This window comes from Brettanomyces bruxellensis, chromosome 9, assembly GCF_011074885.1.
Source record: "Brettanomyces bruxellensis chromosome 9, complete sequence".
NCBI classification, from domain to species: domain Eukaryota; kingdom Fungi; phylum Ascomycota; class Pichiomycetes; order Pichiales; family Pichiaceae; genus Brettanomyces; species Brettanomyces bruxellensis.
Window position 1 is genome coordinate 145879 of NC_054690.1, and position 17830 is coordinate 163708.

At 37.5% G+C, this 17830-nt stretch overlaps 8 protein-coding genes across 8 annotated transcripts; 3 read left to right on the top strand and 5 right to left on the bottom strand.

The window, feature by feature from the left end:
• Positions 1-72: 72 nt before the first annotated feature.
• On the bottom strand, positions 73-1011 carry ILV6 (acetolactate synthase, regulatory subunit; the record flags this gene model as incomplete). The annotated part of the gene is made up of 1 exon (XM_041280486.1): positions 73-1011. One exon carries the CDS (start codon positions 1009-1011, stop codon positions 73-75), a length of 939 nt encoding a protein of 312 aa, XP_041138277.1.
• A 562-nt stretch (positions 1012-1573) lies between these two features.
• Positions 1574-7228, bottom strand: BRETT_001949 (uncharacterized protein; the record flags this gene model as incomplete). The annotated part of the gene is made up of 2 exons (XM_041280487.1): positions 1574-4129; positions 4205-7228. The coding sequence occupies 2 exons, from the start codon at positions 7226-7228 to the stop codon at positions 1574-1576; spliced, it is 5580 nt and encodes a 1859-aa protein (XP_041138278.1).
• Positions 7229-8234: 1006 nt separating this feature from the next.
• COX6 (Cytochrome c oxidase subunit 6) lies at positions 8235-8750 on the bottom strand (the record flags this gene model as incomplete). The annotated part of the gene is made up of 2 exons (XM_041280488.1): positions 8235-8471; positions 8541-8750. 2 exons carry the CDS (start codon positions 8748-8750, stop codon positions 8235-8237), a joined length of 447 nt encoding a protein of 148 aa, XP_041138279.1.
• A 1135-nt stretch (positions 8751-9885) lies between these two features.
• On the bottom strand, positions 9886-10872 carry BRETT_001951 (uncharacterized protein; the record flags this gene model as incomplete). The annotated part of the gene is made up of 1 exon (XM_041280489.1): positions 9886-10872. The coding sequence occupies one exon, from the start codon at positions 10870-10872 to the stop codon at positions 9886-9888; it is 987 nt and encodes a 328-aa protein (XP_041138280.1).
• Positions 10873-11238: 366 nt separating this feature from the next.
• Positions 11239-12117, top strand: BRETT_001952 (uncharacterized protein; the record flags this gene model as incomplete). The annotated part of the gene is made up of 1 exon (XM_041280490.1): positions 11239-12117. One exon carries the CDS (start codon positions 11239-11241, stop codon positions 12115-12117), a length of 879 nt encoding a protein of 292 aa, XP_041138281.1.
• Positions 12118-12181: 64 nt separating this feature from the next.
• Positions 12182-12880, bottom strand: BRETT_001953 (uncharacterized protein; the record flags this gene model as incomplete). The annotated part of the gene is made up of 1 exon (XM_041280491.1): positions 12182-12880. One exon carries the CDS (start codon positions 12878-12880, stop codon positions 12182-12184), a length of 699 nt encoding a protein of 232 aa, XP_041138282.1.
• A 1163-nt stretch (positions 12881-14043) lies between these two features.
• BRETT_001954 (uncharacterized protein) lies at positions 14044-15468 on the top strand (the record flags this gene model as incomplete). Its single annotated transcript, XM_041280492.1, has 1 exon — positions 14044-15468. One exon carries the CDS (start codon positions 14044-14046, stop codon positions 15466-15468), a length of 1425 nt encoding a protein of 474 aa, XP_041138283.1.
• A 344-nt stretch (positions 15469-15812) lies between these two features.
• Positions 15813-17777, top strand: BRETT_001955 (uncharacterized protein; the record flags this gene model as incomplete). The annotated part of the gene is made up of 1 exon (XM_041280493.1): positions 15813-17777. The coding sequence occupies one exon, from the start codon at positions 15813-15815 to the stop codon at positions 17775-17777; it is 1965 nt and encodes a 654-aa protein (XP_041138284.1).
• Between the last annotated feature and the right edge of the window lie 53 nt (positions 17778-17830).

A 17830-nucleotide genomic window follows, 5' to 3' on the forward strand; every position in this document is an offset into this window, starting at 1 on the left:
AACAAATATCTTATTGTAACAAAATAGAAAGAAGTGTCGCACAGAAGACTGCCCAGCTAAACATCCCAGTGCTTAACTTGGAGGCATTTGGGTAGAATCGACAACATCAGCAGCATCCTTGCTTGGATCAGTTCCATTTTCGACAGTACCTTCAATAGGGGTTCTTGGAAGTGCCATCATACCTGAACGTGCAAGCTCCAAGATTCCGAATGGACGCAGTAAGCCAATAAAGGCACTAATACGAGAAGGCTTTGCAGACAACTCGACAATACAATTTCTGTCAGAGATATCGACAACTTTTCCACCAAACTCTTTTGTGAGCCTCGTGATGGCATCCAAGTGCTCGTATTTCTGTCTGAGAGCCTGTGAAGGTGGAAGATTCTTTGGATGGTACTTCTCCTTTCTGATTTTTCCTTCAACCTCTTCACCTTCGTGGTTATGGTGAGCAATCAATTCACGGAAGTATTCTTGTCCCAAGAGTGAAACTCTGAGCAAAAGCAGCTCCCTCTTTATAATCTGTGAGTGCGTGTAATCAAGAACAGCATAGACTGGAACCAAATCTTCAATCTGTCTTCTGGCTTGTTCAATAACACCATCCTGTCCATCCAAGACAATTGTCATTCTAGATAAATCTTTAACCTCGGTGTTGCAAACAACCAAAGAGTCAATATTGAATCCTCGAGCGGCCAGCGTACCAGAAACCAAAGAAAGAACACCAGGCTCATTTTGCACCAAACAGTTCAAGACATGTTGAGTCTTTGGTAGGTTTGATGGTATTGGTGTCTCGTAAAGTATTGACGAAACAGCTGAGTCAGCATTCCAGGCTGGCGTCTCAACTGTAGGCAGTGATGGAATTCTTCTGTTTCTGTGCAAAGTTTTGTATGCAAGGGCAGAAGTTGAAGATGATGAGCTTCTAATAATGTTCATGTTTTTAGCACAAATCGAAGTTGATGCCATTCCTCTCGAGGAAATTCCCCGGATGGCCGTCTTAATTCCAGTAAGTCTAATCATAATTGTCGGATACGTCCGCTGATGTACAACAAAGAAACGATGCCTAACTTAATTGAAATTATATTGAAAGTCGGGAAAATAAACTATATATGTACACTTCGAGTGTTGGGGAAGTAAAATGAAAAGTTGTGTAACCTTCCTATCTCAAAATTTTTTTTGATGAAGTTTGACTATTTTTTTCCTCGAGTCAATCAATATCGTATGTCTCATTTTTCATTTCCTGCTCGTTAGTGCGAATAGTGAATAATTTTTATGCCAACTCCATGAATTCTGACTCAAACAGAGGAGCGGAGAAAAAAAAAATAAATAAAATAAGTCATGAGTATCTCCGAGTCTATCCCGGTACAGGAGACACAATTATGCGGAGGAACGGGTACAGAAATATGACTATTTATTATATTTCATCTTTCACCCTATTGAGCGAAATTTTGGGGTTCCAAGAATGCTATTTGTTACACCACAGGTCCAATTTAACATGCAAAATCAAATTTAAAAATACAAAAAACATGAATACAAAAACAAACAACCTTTTAAAAAGCAGTATTTAAAATGAAAAGTACGCTTATGCCGAAACACCATCCATCTTCCACTGAAGTAATTCCTTTTCCATCATTAATGCCTTCTCCTTAGACTCCTCAACTTGCCTTCTTGCACGTTTAAGGCTCAACACGTTTTCAGCATCCTTCCTCTGCATTTCGGAAAGCTTTGAGTCCATCCGATCGACCGTCTTTTGTAAGTAATCGACCTGATCGGTATATCTTTTAATAGATGAGTTTTGCATTGTGCTATGCTGTTCGAGATCCTTAATTGTTCTCTGAAGATTAAACACCTTCTGTTCATCGTCTCTTTTCGTTGCATTACTCATGTATAACTTATCTTCAAGTTCCTGTACTCTCTTGGTCCAATGCTGGTTCTGGGTCTGCAATTGCTCATTGTACTTACTCTCTGCATCTTCAATCTTTGATCTCAAGTTAGCATTGTACTTCGTGAGAGCCTTGTTTTCCTCGATAATCATCAATGCCTCCTTCTTCATCTTCTTAGCAGTGTCTGTCGCACCATGTGCTCTCTTCTGGTATTCAGAAAGCCTCTTGCTCAAACTAGAAATCTTACTTTTAGATTCCTTCAACTCATCACGAAGCTGAACAACACTAACAGCGTTTGACGCATCTTTCTTGGTCTTCTCAAGGTGCTTTTCAAACTCGGCTGAAATTTCCTCCACCTTCTTCTCAAGCATCTTTTTCGACTTCAATAGATCGTCTCTTTCCCTTGATAAGTTTTCATTTGCAGTCTTTAATGCCTTAGTTTGTGATGTCAAGTCTGTAACCTTCATAGAGTACTCTTTGCTTTCCCTTGCAAGCATATCTCTTTTAACCATGCACTCCTTCAACTGCTTAGATAAACCATCCTTTTCCTTAGAAAGCTCGACATTCGAGAACTTGAGTGACTGGGTCTCTTTCTTTGCAATTTCCATCTGAATCATAATATTTTTCACCTGCTTTCGAAGTTCCGTTTCTTTGTTCATGGAACCGATGAGGCTTTTATTGAGCATACTCAGTTCTTTATCTCGTGATTCGCTCTGCAAAGATGTTGTTGAGGCTCTAAGCTCTTCACTATTCTCATATTTATCCTTCAAAGCATCATATGCTTCTTTCACTTTCTTCAACTCAAATGTCCTATCGGAAAGCTCCTTCTCAATATCTCTGATTTTTGTAGCAAGTTGGGCAACATTTGCATCCGACTCCTTGAACTCCTTTCTAGCAACATCAAGCTGTTGTTTTGTGTGCTCAAGCTCATCCTCAGTCATTGACTGTGCTCTTTTTGCACTTTGAACAGCCACCTCAGCAGCTTCAATCTTGTTATAATAGTTCTCCGCACGCGTCTTATAGAAGTCTATAGATTCTTGTAACGACTTATTCTTACCATCTATAATAACAACCCTGGACTTTAGCTTGGCCAACTCCTCCTGTTGGATAAATGTTGAACTGCTGGTAACCTGCAATCTCTTCAACTTAGTTTGCAGTTCGTTCAATCTAGCACTAAGCCGCAAATTCTCCTGTCTCATTAGGAGAGACTGCTTGCTTGATTTATCCAAAGTGGATCCATTCAATATGTTCTCATTGTTTATCTCTTCCTTATCAACGTTACGCAATGGTAATGATGGTGGCACTGTAGAATTTTCTTGGCCTTGGACCAACCGCTCTTGTAAATTCTGAATCTTCAGCTGTGCCAACTGGTACTTCACCTTGAAATCATCCTCGAGAGGCTTGAGCCCTTCAGCTTTGCGAATACTGTTTTTGTTGAGAAGGAGCTGTCTTTGGAGTTCAACATTCAATCTCTCTAGACGTTTGTTGGCTGCACGTTCCAAAAGTAGTTCCTTAGATGGTGGAATGTTATCAGCAGACTTTGTAGACGAGAGAGAACCCATTGAGTGAATTGATGATCTTCTACTTTCAATCAATGAAGATCTGGCAGACGATGGAGCTGATGAAGCCTTTCTCAATTTTGCTCTCAATTGTCTATTTTCATATGATTCGGCAGCCAATCTTGTTTGAAGCATTTCAATTTCGTCCTGTATCTGTTCGGAATCCTCATCCATCGAATGAGCTTCCTTTAAAGGTTTCTTACTTTGATCGTGAGAAAGTTTAAAACTATATTCGGCCAACTTAACATCGTGCTTTTTCTTCTCCATCATTAAGCTCTCGTTTTCAGTCTTTTGATCGTTCAATTCCTCCTGAAGCTCTTGTGTGAGCTTCTTTTCAAGAGAGAGCTCCTGTTTCAAACCATTAAGATGTTCTCTCAGATCGGATATTTCTTTATCATATTTCTGTTTCCCCTTATCAAAGTCAATCTCTTCTCTAATTTTACTGTCAAGTAAGTTCTTGGTTTCTTTAAAGTCATGATTCAGCTGCTTGTAACTTTTCTTCAGATCCGCTAACTCTTTGACGACCTTCTTCTGCGCTGGTTGTGATTTAATCTTATCGAAATCTGCTTTCAATTTGACCAATTCGGCATCCTTTCCCTGAACCTGGCTTCTATACTCCTTGATTGATGACTCTTTTATACCCATAAGATTTTTTAGCTTCGTGTTCTCTTCAGAAAGTGTGGAAAGACGTGATTTCTGTCAGAAAAAAAAAGTACATGTTAGTAATTTGTCGTGAATATAAATCGTTCTTCGTATTTCGTAATAACTTACCGTCTCCTTGAGTGATTTGTCAAGATTCATTTTATTTTCCGATAACTTCTTCTTCGTTCGTAAAATGATATCCTCCTTTTCCTTGATACTATTCTTCAAAGATTCCAACTCCTTCTTCACTTTCTGAGAATCCATCTTCTTAGACTCGTATTTATTTTTCAGGTTCAGAAGTTCACTTTCTAGTTTCTGCCTCTTCTCCTCGATATCATCAGTACGTTTCTGGTTTTGAAGCAACTCGTCCAACTTTTCTTTCTTTGCCTGAATATCCTTTTCAAGTTGAACTATCTGCTTTTGAGTCTTTGCAAGCTTCTCATCCTTATCCTTTAAAAGGTCTCTGTCGCCTGATACCGATGTACTCAATGAATCATACTTCTTTTGGAGATCCTCCTTGGACTTTAATTCTCCTTGAACTTGTGACGTAAGCTCCGTGACCTTTGTTTCAAGAGCCTGCATCTTTTCAATATAGTGTGATTCCACAGCGCTGGAATCAGATAAAGTAGGTCTCAATTGCATTATAAGTTTGAACCATGGATCCTGAGCAATCTTATTGTACGATTTAAGGTTTTGTAAAATCACTTTCGAGGCCCTATATTCGGCAATTTTTTTCATAAGGCTTCTTCTTGATATGATACCTCTAGCAATAGCCTCGATGTCTGTAATTGTCCGATCAAGTTTCTCCTGCTTCACCTTTTCAATTGAGGCCAACACACCATTTCTGAAAAAAAGCTTGGTGATACCAATTTTATAAACCTCTTCATTTAGGTCCAGATCTTTCAGAATAAGCTCACATATGTTTTTGTAATTGGACTTTTTGTCCACCGTCCTCTTCGACAAAATTGCATAATGCTTTGCAAACTGTTCAAACGAAACTCTGTTAGGATAACCAGATCTGGCAATTCTTATTCCCTCTAACACACCATTACATCTTAGCTGATCCAAAACTAACCTATTATTAAACTCTCCCGGTTTTTTATTGCTGTTTGGTAGAATGCAACGAACGAAATGTGGGTGCGTATGAGAAAGTTGTGTCATTAAATCACCCAACTGCTCCTTATGTCTTTGAGCAACAGTTCTAAATCTAGCTGATTTTCTCTGTCTTCCACCTTTCACAGGAGAGTTTGATAGATTGGACTGTAATAATTCTGGAGAGTCAAAAAGATCGGACACAAATGTGTTCTTTGAGTGAGCCAGTAAATCCACGACTGTACTGCTTAAAGGATCTTTATTTTTATCCAGCCAGCCATCAACAAAGTAAGAAACCTCACCAGCATAGTGCTTGACAACGAATCCATCCCGGACCTTGTTTGGCTTGAAGCTAAGCTTTTTCTTGTCGGTCTTCTTGTCTCTTGTTTCCAATTCATGGAATAATTTTTCCAAAAATGAATCATCTGTACCTTTAGGAACAATGCACTCCTCATCCAATATTGAAAAGATACTGCATTTCTTATTCTTCGAGCCTTCAATAAGTTCAATGGTTGGTTTCAACTCTTGGCCAAAGTCAATATACTGCCAACTTATTCCTTCCTTTAAGTACTCACTTTGTTCCAATACGAACATATGATGATTGAAAAACTGCTGGAGCTTCTCGTTTGTATAGTTAATACAGAGTTGTTCAAACGAGTTCTTTTTAAAGATCTCAAACCCTGCAATATCCAAAATACCGATGTAGTTCGACTTCTCCATGGTAAAAAGACGGTTGTTGTCAAATGTCTCGTTGATCTTGTCAACCAAGTACTGGAATAATCTTTCATACAAACCTTTCGAGAGGGCATCAATCGCAAACTTAGCCTGACTGGCTGTTCTATTTTGGACAATGATCTCTCTTCCAGCCTTGGCCCTAGATTTGAGAAATGCCGCTTTGAGTTCAGGGCCGGAAACTGAAAGAAGTTCAGCTATCTTAGTCACTAATGGCTCTGAATTATCGGCCATAATAGCTTGTCTGTTATCATTTGGAGGGTTTCTGAAAGTGATGTTACCAAGATGGAGGATCACAGATAAAATGTTGTAAACGTTCAATTTGTCAGACTCACCAAAGTTCATAGTACCAAATGCCTGCTCTAAATTTTCAAATTCATGCTTGTCATCTATACTAATTAATTTCTCCTTTCTGAGGTAATTATATGTTCCAATTGAGCGCGAGAGGTCAAGTTTCTTCAATAGTGAGTTAGAGGCTCCCGATAACAGTTCGTAAAATGCATGATAATTTCGTTCCCCTGGCTCCTGCATCACAACACGTGACTTTTCCAATAGATACCAATCAATGTGGGACCCACTAATCTCTTTTGAGGCAGTCAAAATGTTAACCTTGACAAATTTTCCGAATCTGGAGGAGTTCAAGTTCCTCACAGTAGTAGCATTACCAAAACTTTCAAGAATTGGGTTTGCTTGCATAATCTGGGTTTCTAATTTCATGGCCTTCTCCCTATTGTTCTCGCTTGTAGAAACACCAAGAATGTACTGTATCACTTTTTTTGTGTTTTCAGTTTTACCGGCACCGGATTCTCCTGTAACAAGAATGCTTTGATCCTGACTGTCACTGAGTAAGTTCTGGTATGCCTCCTCAGCAACAGAAAAAATATGAGGTTTCATTGAGCTTCTCACAGTTGTAGTTTCGCAGTATAAGTCGCTTTCAGATGGTGTATCTTTCTTCACGGAATTGCGGTACAGTTTGATGAAGTCTTTGTTGTATATATTCAGTGTCTTGTAGGGATTAATAGCAACTAAAAAAAGACCAGAGTAAGTGTATATGTTGTCATCCTTGTATCTCAACTTCAAATTGTGCAAAATTGATGGCTCGTTTAAGTATGTCAAAGATGCCATATCGTCACACTTTGTAAAGGCCGGAGGGTTGCATTTTTCAACTTTGTCACAGTCATAAACATTAACATCTGATGATCCATCCAACTGCACCTTACACTTCTTGCCATCCTCAATGTAATCAATAATTTGTCCCTTTCTAAATGTTGTTTTGTCATCTGGAACCCAAACCTCCCCTTGGAAATTTGAAGGAAAAGATCCAGTCATCTCAAATAGTATTTAAGATCTTTTAATGTGTAAGCTTCGAACAATCTGTAATTTGTAGCTCTTGAATTGCATTAGCTGGTCCTAAAATTAAGCAAGAGACCTGTCCTTCTACAAATAATTATAAGTTATCTGGACTTAGCCTGCAAACATTTCGAGATATGTTTTTTTCCAACGGACTTTCAACAGGTTGTGTTTACTATTGTAAACTATATTTTTTCTCAGTAGTGCGGATACTTATATTTACTGTTTTCCCGATTTGTACATGATTTTGGTTCAGAGCAGATTCTCACTTTACCTCAGAAAAAAAAAAAAAGCAGTTATGTGCCACCAAAGCATTTGTGTGTGGCTATGCTGATAAATTATTTTTCGAAGTGATGTGGTTCTCATTACCGCACCACTTTCCCAAAACAAGCGAAATAAAAATACTTTTTTTTGATTGGATAGCCCCGCATCATTTGCAAGAAACGGCTTTCTAGAACTACAGTTCATATAACTAAAGACAAATTACCAATAAGAAATGATATTCGAAGAAGAAAAGCAGAATATCTGCGAAATTAATAAAAAGAAAAGGCATAGATAGTAGAAAGATTAACAAAACCTTTGAATAGTCAAAAATGAAATAAAGCATAGTACGATAATGAATGAGAATAGAAGAACACGAAAATGAGAAGAAAACCGATTTACAAGTGCAAAAAATCAAGCAACATGAAAAGTTAACGGCTACCCATCAAAGTAAAGGAACTAAACGATGAATAAATAAATAATTGGAATTAGAACTGATAGTGTATTTGCTCTTCTTTGCTTTTCCTGATCGTACATCCTCCTCCTCCTATATCTGGCCTGAGGTTGTGAAGTTCATTTTCAAAAAATTGTCAGAAGGTTTGATCTTGATCCATTTGGTGTGAACTGGTTAAATTTCTTCCTTTTCTAATAAAAAGTGCCAAAGTATGATGTATTCAATTTAATATTTTGTTGTTATTTCCATTAAGCGCACCCAGACACAAACTTATGCCTGCTCAGGGAACATCTCCTCTTTGAGATCAATTCCGAGCTCTTCACGCACATCCTTTAGCTCATCCAGGTATGCCTTATACTGCTGTGGGTTCTCGACCTTATGCTTCAAACCTTCAAACACTCTAACTGCGGTAGCATAGTCATTGACTCTTCTGCAAGCTCTCAATGCCTTCTCGATAACAGCAGGAGATGGCACCAAATCATACGAGAAGCAGTTATTTAAAACTCTCTGAAAGTAGTGTTAGTAAGTAAAGAGTCCATTTGTAACTTATTATATCGATGACATATTTTAACTTACCTGCACTTCGAACAAGTCGTAAGCCTCGTCGAACTCCTTCTCGTATCTGGCAGAAAACTCCTCAAACGTTTCAGACTCCTTGTCAGAATAAAATCTGACAGATGTAAATCTAGTAGCGTTGAAAATTGGTGCAGCAACAGTCTTTCTAGCTGGAACTGCAAATAGCCTAACGTTCTGTTTGATGGCAGTCCTTAAAGCGTGTGAGAACATGTTTGTTTTGTGTTATTGACCCTGATAAATATTTAAATCTAGCTTATGCTGAACTTATCTTTTTGATGGGAAATGAGCAGAGTAGATGATGTAGTAAAAAAAAATATGGAATGGGGAGATAAATTCAATGATGGGGACGAAATTTAAAGTTTTGCAAGTAAAATAATTAACAAATAAAATGTCTGAAAAAAACAAAGGAACTTTCTTTGGTGGTAAAAATTCAAAAAAAGTACAAATTTTGCGGATTGAATGGTTAAACAGTATCGATCAAGTGATATTTAGTGTTACGATACTAGCTGATGAAAATGTTTTCCATTGAACCTCAATTCCAAGGAAAAGATATTTATCTCGTTTAGGTGCCTATTTATTTGGCGATCGGATAAACAAGAACTGTAAAGTGGATTTACACACATTGAATTTGACATTTCGAAATTATTTTTTGACCTGACATTTAAATACATGTGAGAGTGTGAGCGCTTAACTATCTAAATATTATATTATATTCTTGGATGGTTACGATAAGAATCAAGCAATAAGATAAATGAGCATGAATTTTAATTTTGAAGTCAATCATAATAACTGAAAATATTAATTATTATAAAATTGTACTCTTAGCTTAATTCATGCCACAAAATCTTAGTTAATGGATTGTCCGCCAAACTGTATATGAAGTCTGATACAATCCTGGAAATTTTCAGAACTGATTTTCGCACAACCAATCACCTTATTCATAATTCTGGTTGGTGCCTTTCACAGGCAAGAATCAAATCGCGTGCTTTTCAAGGGTCGTTAACAAAACATATTTATACGTCGATCGACGTAGTGTGGAGATCTTGCATTCAGGTGTATGGATGATATCACAACATTAATGAGTGTTGCATTCATTTTCAAGTTTAACTGTACTTTAATGGCCGTAAGACAGACTAAAAAAGTCATATTTAAAAGTCAGGGAAATGTTGCTTTAAGAACAAGGAAAAACACGGAAAAACTTATTTATACGAAAGAATTAATCGTAAATTTAGTAATTTGGGTACTTGTTGGGATTCCAGGATTTCTTAAACCTAGCATAAGAAATCTCATTCGATTATAGAAAAAAGCAATTAGAAAATATTAGCAAAGTACGTTCATTATCAGTTCAGACCTCACCCAACTTCTTCATTATAGCATTAAAGGCTGCAATAGTCACTTCATCGCACTGATTTTTATCCATTATGCTTGAAACAAGAGTATCAGCTTTCTTCTGAAGCTTGTGAATTATATTTAGAGAATGATCTAGAGCACCCACACGTTCCATTATCTCAACACAGTGCACTTTTAACTCGGTATCTTTCGTACGAAGCCGAAGTATATCTATCAATTCCTGTGCCTCGCTTTGTAGATCAGCACTCTTCCTACATGTTGTAATCGAATAAACAACCGGAAAAGAAAATTTACCTTCCGTTATGTCTTCGCAAAAGCCCTTCTTGCTCCGGTACTCAGAGCTCTTAAGATTGAGATAGTCATCTTTAATCTGATATAAAACTCCTAGAAGATTACTTAATTTCACAAGATCAGGAACACTTTCTCCTGAAGCAAGTTCCATAAGTCTCGTAGAAAGCCGAAATAAGCCGCCTGTTTTGTTCCACACCATCATCACATATTCTTGCTCAGTTGGACAAATAAAGTTATCCCTCCAATATAGATCCAACCCCTGACCGTAGTGTAAGTTCAGAAGTTCCTCCATGAAAATACTGACAGCTTTTTCCCTTTTCTCTCCGTCATAATTGAAGATCTCCGTTGCAAGCTCTAAAGCTTTGAAATACATAAACCCTGAACAGTTGACTGCTGAGGCTGATCCAAATATCTTGTGTGCACATGGCTTTCCTCGTCTCATATCTGAGCTATCTTCAACATCATCTATCAGTAAAGATGACAAATGCAAGAGATTAACTAACTCCTCCAATTTGCTGAGGCGAGACCGGGGAACATTCAAGAGTAAATTATACGTCTCCATCAGCTTCTTACGCATACTCTTGCCCTTGGTATTGCCTTTGATGTATCCAAATGGAGCTTTTACGAGCTCCTCATACTTTTGTGTTCTGCCGCATGAACTCTCATCAAAATCAAAAGCTTCTATGCTCATGATCACCTTCAACAACAATAAATGTCACAAACACTATTCAGGCGCCCTTATGTCGACTCTGCCTTTTTTATAGTGATGAATATGAACCACTTAAAAATCTGGGCTTGTGCTGATCTGTCATCGGAGCACTTTCTCGTTTAGCCAAGAATGATTCGCGCCTATTCATTTTTAATGCAATCGTTTTTTTTTCCAAATACTACGTGTGGTTATTTATTGCCTTTCTTACCTAATTATGCAGACCCCACTTATATACAACATAGACGAATACTATAAATGCATATTTTGCGAGCACATTAAGAACGCCTACTTTATCGGTACAACAATTATTTCAATTGGGCATACAGAGAGACTAAACATTAATAAAAAATGGAACGGATCCCTATCGACTGGATTATGGAAGTTCCTCCTATTACAAGAACCTATCTTCTAGGAGTTGTTGGTTTTTCATTACTGGCGTACACGGGAATAGTAACAAGAACAGATTGTTACTACACATCAGAATTAGTTTTCAAGAAACATGAATATTACAGACTCGTATCGTCGTTCTTTTATTATGGGAAGATTTCCCTAGACTTGTTACTTACATTATTTATGATATCACGATATTTCAAGGCATTGGAACAGACTTACGCTCGCTCGATTGATTTTGTTTGGTGTGTTTGTCTTTTAGCATCTGCATTGGTGTTGTACTCAACATTTGTGGAGAACTTGTATCAGCTCGGCCCATATTTAAACGAGACAATGCTTTATATCTGGTCACGAAGAAATCCAGATGTTGAGATGACCGTACTTGGACTAATCAACTTTAGAGCAGTGTACTTACCATTGATTTCCATTGTCGCCACACGAATTGCCAGTAACGGGTATCAATTTAAATGGAAAGCCGAGTTTGCTGCGATAATAGTGGGCCATCTCTTTATTTACTACAATGATGTTTTTCCACGTGTTCATAGCTGCGAATCCCCCCTTAGACCAATATGGTGTTGGTTTGGAGATGCGGAAATTACAAATCAGGAAATCGCAAACCATGAAATTGAAAATCAGGATGCTGACGAGATTGAAGACCCAAGACAAACCAATAATGGAAACGAAATAGAGGCTGAAAACAGGAACGGTGTTGCAGACAACGAACATGAAGAAATAAACCAAGCTGCATTGGAAAATGTTGAGGTTCCTAATGAGAATCAGCAAAATGACGCGGAAGTAGTTGATCCAAACGGAATTAGGCCTAGGAGGCCGTTCTGAAATGCACTACAAATACTTATAATACATTTCATTACATTCATTATACTTATATGTATAGATCAGATCAGATGCGTTTCAGGTGCTGAAACTTTTTGATCTGAGTAAAGTCAGACCGGTTTAAACCTTCAAAAATATCGATATTCTCGATACTGGTTTCACGCACACCACTAATACGTTTCTGCATATCTGAAATGCTAAATTTTGCTGATTCCGCTTCAATGTTCTTCATACGATATTTGGCTGTGGTACGACCCTTTATAGAAGCTGCGATTTTTAACAACTGCAGGTCAAGCTCGTTCTCGATATATGTTGAATTGCCAGCTGTGTACTCTTTTGAAATTTTTTCATCTTTCACTTTTGATGTTTTTGATTTCAAGTTTTGCAAGGCCATCTTCAGCATACGATCTTTGATTATTTTTGGTGGTAACAATGGTTTCATTAATTCGATTTTTCGCAGTTTTTCATCGAGATTATCCTTCGCCTTATCGGACTTCTCGGCATCTATGTAAAGCTTTATTATACTGCTGTATCCGGCAGCTGGGTCTATATGATATTTTGTATTTGCAGCTAACCGGATCCGCATTGCATTACTTTTTCCATTTTCAATCTTCTTATACGCTTTTGGTCGCAGAATTGATGATAAATCTTTCAGCTTTCTTAACCGTTGCTGCTTTTTAGCTTTGTATGTAGGAAGACATTTCTTTTTACCGATATTAGATCCAATTGCTTGTTTTTTTCTTTCACTTCCCTTCTTTCTGCCCATATCCTTTATATCTCCAAGCTCAAGACTAATTATGCCAATATCCGTATGGGTAGTGTAAGCAGTGTCTTTTGATGCTTCATTAAATTATTGCTAGACGTATCCAAAACTAATCCAGAAGTCTTTTATAGAGCCTGAAAAATTTTTGCAGGGCATCTATATTGACGTAGGTAGTATGGAGCTATTATTATCGCTTATTATCCATTATCTAATTTTTTTTTTACTTGGCGCTTAGACCTCCAGGGCTATGTAATGGTATTCTTAGTATTTACGCAACGAACAATAACATATCCCACAAAAGTAGACTATTATTGGTAAAGTAGAGTGGACATATTTAAGAGAAGTGAAAATAAACCAAAAAAGGCAGAAACGAAAACTCAAATACTGATCTTAATGATATGTGTCAGTTCTATATGCTTAGATCATGTAAATAAACACAGTCATTAATAAGGAAAAAGAAACTCAAATCAAACTACTAAGCCAACATAAATTTAAAAATAGGAAAATATTAAAGTTAAAACGGGTAAAGAACACAAGTAATTTATAAAGACATGAACGCCGATAATATTCTATCTGTTGACATATACCGATGAGAAGAGGTATCTGCATATATATGAAGTTTAAGCAATATCCGGAAACAACCGATTTGGATTCTTGATTAGCTGTCGAGCACGCCTTATACGGGAATAAATAACAATTCCATTGTTATCAATACTATAACAAAACATGCGTGCTCCAACATAATTTTGGACCTAGAGTCTTTTCGCCCAACTAAAACTAATTAAGGTCGCGCATGTGAAGATAGTAATATATCTGAATCTGAGATAAAAGTTTTGGATAGCGTTTATAAGAATTGTCCACTTCTGTTTGCTTAACTGGCGATTTTTTTATTTCTACATGTTTGACCCCACTTGCAAATTGTTCACCCTTTCTTCATATATAAAACACGCATAATTTGACACATAATTTGACACATATTTTGTTGGAATATCCGGGCAGACTTATTTGTCAACATTACGAAATAGTGCCAACAAGTACACACAACAAAACATTAAGTTCATACACCTTAAAAATCCCTGGTTGATCTGATCTTGCTTTTGACTTGCATTCAGTTTATCTTAACACGGCTCTTCGAATAAGCTTTCTAAACTAATAAAATTTATAAAATGATACATTACAGAGTGAGCGTACCTCCAAAGACAGAGAATAATATGAATACAGCAGTTACCGATGAGAAAAATAAAGAAATTACTGACAAAAGCTATCCAGCATCACTGTATTCCGAATCATCTGCTGTTTCCAGTGCTCAAAATACTCCAGAGTTGATCCCAAGTTCGACTTCATCAACTCCAAAATTTCCTCCACGAAGATCAAGCAGTGCGGATAGCATTCCTTTGTTGGATCTTCTTAGTCCATCAAATGTGAGTGTCGAGCTAAATAGGCATAAAACATATAAGTGGATGAAGAACTACGGAAGAAAGCTTAATGACAAAAGGAAGAAGAAGTTCCATATTTCCAAAGAGGATCGTATTAAATGGGTGAAAGTCCTCAATGACAAATTTGAAAGAGCATATGTTAGAATTGATAAGACCACCAAGGCATCACAAACGGAGAAGATATCGTTTGCCGCAGTTACATACATAATTTTCCTATCAGGACTGGTTATAGGAAAGCATCCTGAACAGTTTCACATTCTTTATACAGTTTTGTTTGCAGTCCTCATGCCTATCAGATTCATTACATACTATAAGATTGGTTATGGATTTTATTTGGCCGATCTCTGTTACTATGTTAATGTACTTCTTCTCATATACATCTGGATTTTGCCTAGTTCCAAAATGCTTTTCATTTCTTGTGCCAGCTTTTCATGGGGAACTCTATCATTTGCAGTGATTACTTGGAGAAATAAGCTAGTTCCACATTCAATTGACAAAAGCACATCTACTTTCATCCATGTCCTTCCTGGTGTCGTGATGTACGTCATAACACATCAGCTACCGCATGAATTTAAGCAGAAGCGATTCCCAGGATCGGTCAAACTTGAGCACTGGGAGCTAATGCATGGAATATTGTACACATCATTTTTATACTTCGTCTGGCAGCTGTCATATCATTATTTTATAACGATAAAAAGGGCTGACCAGATTAAGAATGGCCAGGTGACGTCTTTCGAATATCTTCGCAAGGCCTTTGCAAACAAGCCTATTGGTAAGCTTGTTAATTCTTTGCCAGAGCCATTTCCAGTTGTTGCTTTTACACTTATTCAGTATGGCTATCAGTTGGGTACAATGAGTTTATGCCCAATCTTCTTCCAGCATAAGTATGCTGCCTCAGCTTTTGTGTCATTTATATTCTTGACTTCATGCTATAATGGTGCAACATACTACGTTGATTTCTATGGAAAGAAGTTCCAGAAGGAAGTGCTTAGGTTGCAAGATGAGTTGAATAAAACCGAATCCAGACTGGCAGAGGCTCAGAGATCTACGGATGACTTACTTGCTAAACAAAACTTTGATGGTTCAAGTGTATCAGCTAATGCAACTCCTAAATTGGGGACGACAGATTCATCAGTTAGCATTATTTCCAACTAAAAGAAAGGGCCATATGTGAACAGCTTGTGTAAATTTTGTGTGGTGTTTATAATTTACTCTTATCACATTTATTAGCGTCAGATTTCATGTAGATGTAATAACAATAGCTCATGAGACTTGGGCAGTGATCAAATTGTTTCTTTCATTTCAATGTAGCGCTTAGGATATTGTATAATAATGTGTGTTTCCTTGGCATCTCAAGATCGAGATTTTTCAAAAAAAAAAAATAAAATAAAAAAAAAAACGGGAAGGAAAGATCGAAGTCAACATACACCATATCTAGTATAACTCCCTTTGTTTTGCTTTTTCCAACAGTGTTTGTGCCACTAAATATAAGTAACATAATGTTCGCTACGAGGTTTGATCCTCTAGGGGGGAAGATTCCGGCAAAGAGAGCAAGCAAGGACGATAATGACAAAGAGAAACGGAAGAAAGCCAGAAAAGAACCAGATGTGAAAGTTCGAAAGAGTGTTCACAAGCACAAGAAAGAACACCACAAAAAGACAGAACAGTCGAAGAAAGAGAAATCGGATTCTTCAAAGGATATTGGAGCTAATGAGAAAGATGACGTGGAAAAGGATGAATCGGCAAAGTTGGAAAAAGATGATGATGGGGATATAATAATGAGTTCAGAGGAAGAGAGTAGTATCGACAAAGCAATCATACAAACTAAAAGTAAAGCCAAAAGTGCAGCATTACGGCGTTATAAGCGTGCATTAGAAATGCAGGACAAAATAACAGATGATGCTAAGGTATCCTCAGAGAATGCAGTTCCAGAAACTGAATTCGCTGAAATTAGAAATGTTGCCCCAATGCCACAACCAAAGTTACCACGAGACCGTAGTCTTGCATCACAGGCAGCAAAAAACAAGAATTTACAATGGCTAGCGAAACCGGATTATCATGCAACGGATATCAAACAACGATTTGACTCTTTTGAGCCAAAATTGGACGAGAAACTTGTATCCAACTTGAAGACAGAGTTTGGCATTGAAGAAGCTTTTTCGGTTCAGGTTAACGTCATTCAAAGCATCATGAAGGCGGTCACAAAGAATAGACTAGACCCGAGACCATATGGTGACTACTTAGTTAATGCTGCAACAGGATCTGGTAAGACTTTAGCATATTTGATACCGGTTGTGGAAGCTTTGAAAAATAGAGTTGTTCCAAGAGTTCGATGTATAATCCTTGCACCAACTAAACCTCTTGTTAACCAGGTGTATTTGACATTGCTTAAACTTACCAAAGGATTCGATTTAAACATAATTGCTCTAAGAAGCGGAGAAAGCCTTCGCATTGAGCATGATAGGTTTGTGAATAATCATCCTGATATAATTGTTGCAACGCCTGGAAGATTGGTGGATCATATCTCAAAGTTCGATCTTGATTTGAGTCAGCTAAGATTTCTAGTTGTTGATGAGGCTGACAGACTTTTGAATCAGTCCTTTCAGAACTGGTGTGACGTGCTAGTGGGGAAAATAGAGGCAGAACAAGAGGATGATCAGGACTCGAATAGCTTTTATAACAAGTTTAAAATTCATTGCGTTAAAGTTATCCTCAGTGCTACATTAACCACAAACTCGGAAAAGCTTTCGCATCTCAAACTTTTCAAACCAAACCTTGTCGTTATCAACAACTCTGAGGAATTGGTTCACGAACTATATCAATTACCGCCGCATTTGGAAGAATACTATATCAATATACCAGAAGCATTGTCATTCTACAAACCATTGATTTTCTTGCGTTTTCTTCTCGATCAACCAGACCTTATAGATCACGGCTTGATATTCACCAAGTCGAATGAGACTGCAGTGAGACTTTCACGTTTACTTCAGTTGCTTTCATCGGACAGTAATCAAAAGTTGTCTGTTCTTTGTATAAATTCAGCAACAAAGAGTAGCCAAAAGCGCAAAATCTTAAAAGAGTTCGACATTAATGGTGGAATCCTTATTGCGACTGACTTGATGAGTAGAGGTTTGAATTTTGATTCAATCAAGTTTGTTGTCAATTATGATCTTCCACTTTCCACAAAGGAATACATACATAGGGTTGGAAGAACTGCTCGTGCGAATAAGCAAGGTCGTGCATTTTCATTTTGCTTTGGCGAAGGAGATTTCCGCTGGTTTAAGAAGTTGGTTTTCTCCGGTGGTGTTATCAACAGAAATGGTAAAGATGTCCACCAAATCAAATTTATCAGAAGGGATGAAATAACGGGCGATGGTGCAGAATTTGCATTGGACTTGAGTGATGATGACAAGACACACTATGATAGTTGCCTTGGAAAGTTAAAGGATGAGGTTCTCGGCTAATACAGACATATCTAATTTATAGACGAAATCACATAGTAGTGCGCTTATAGAAA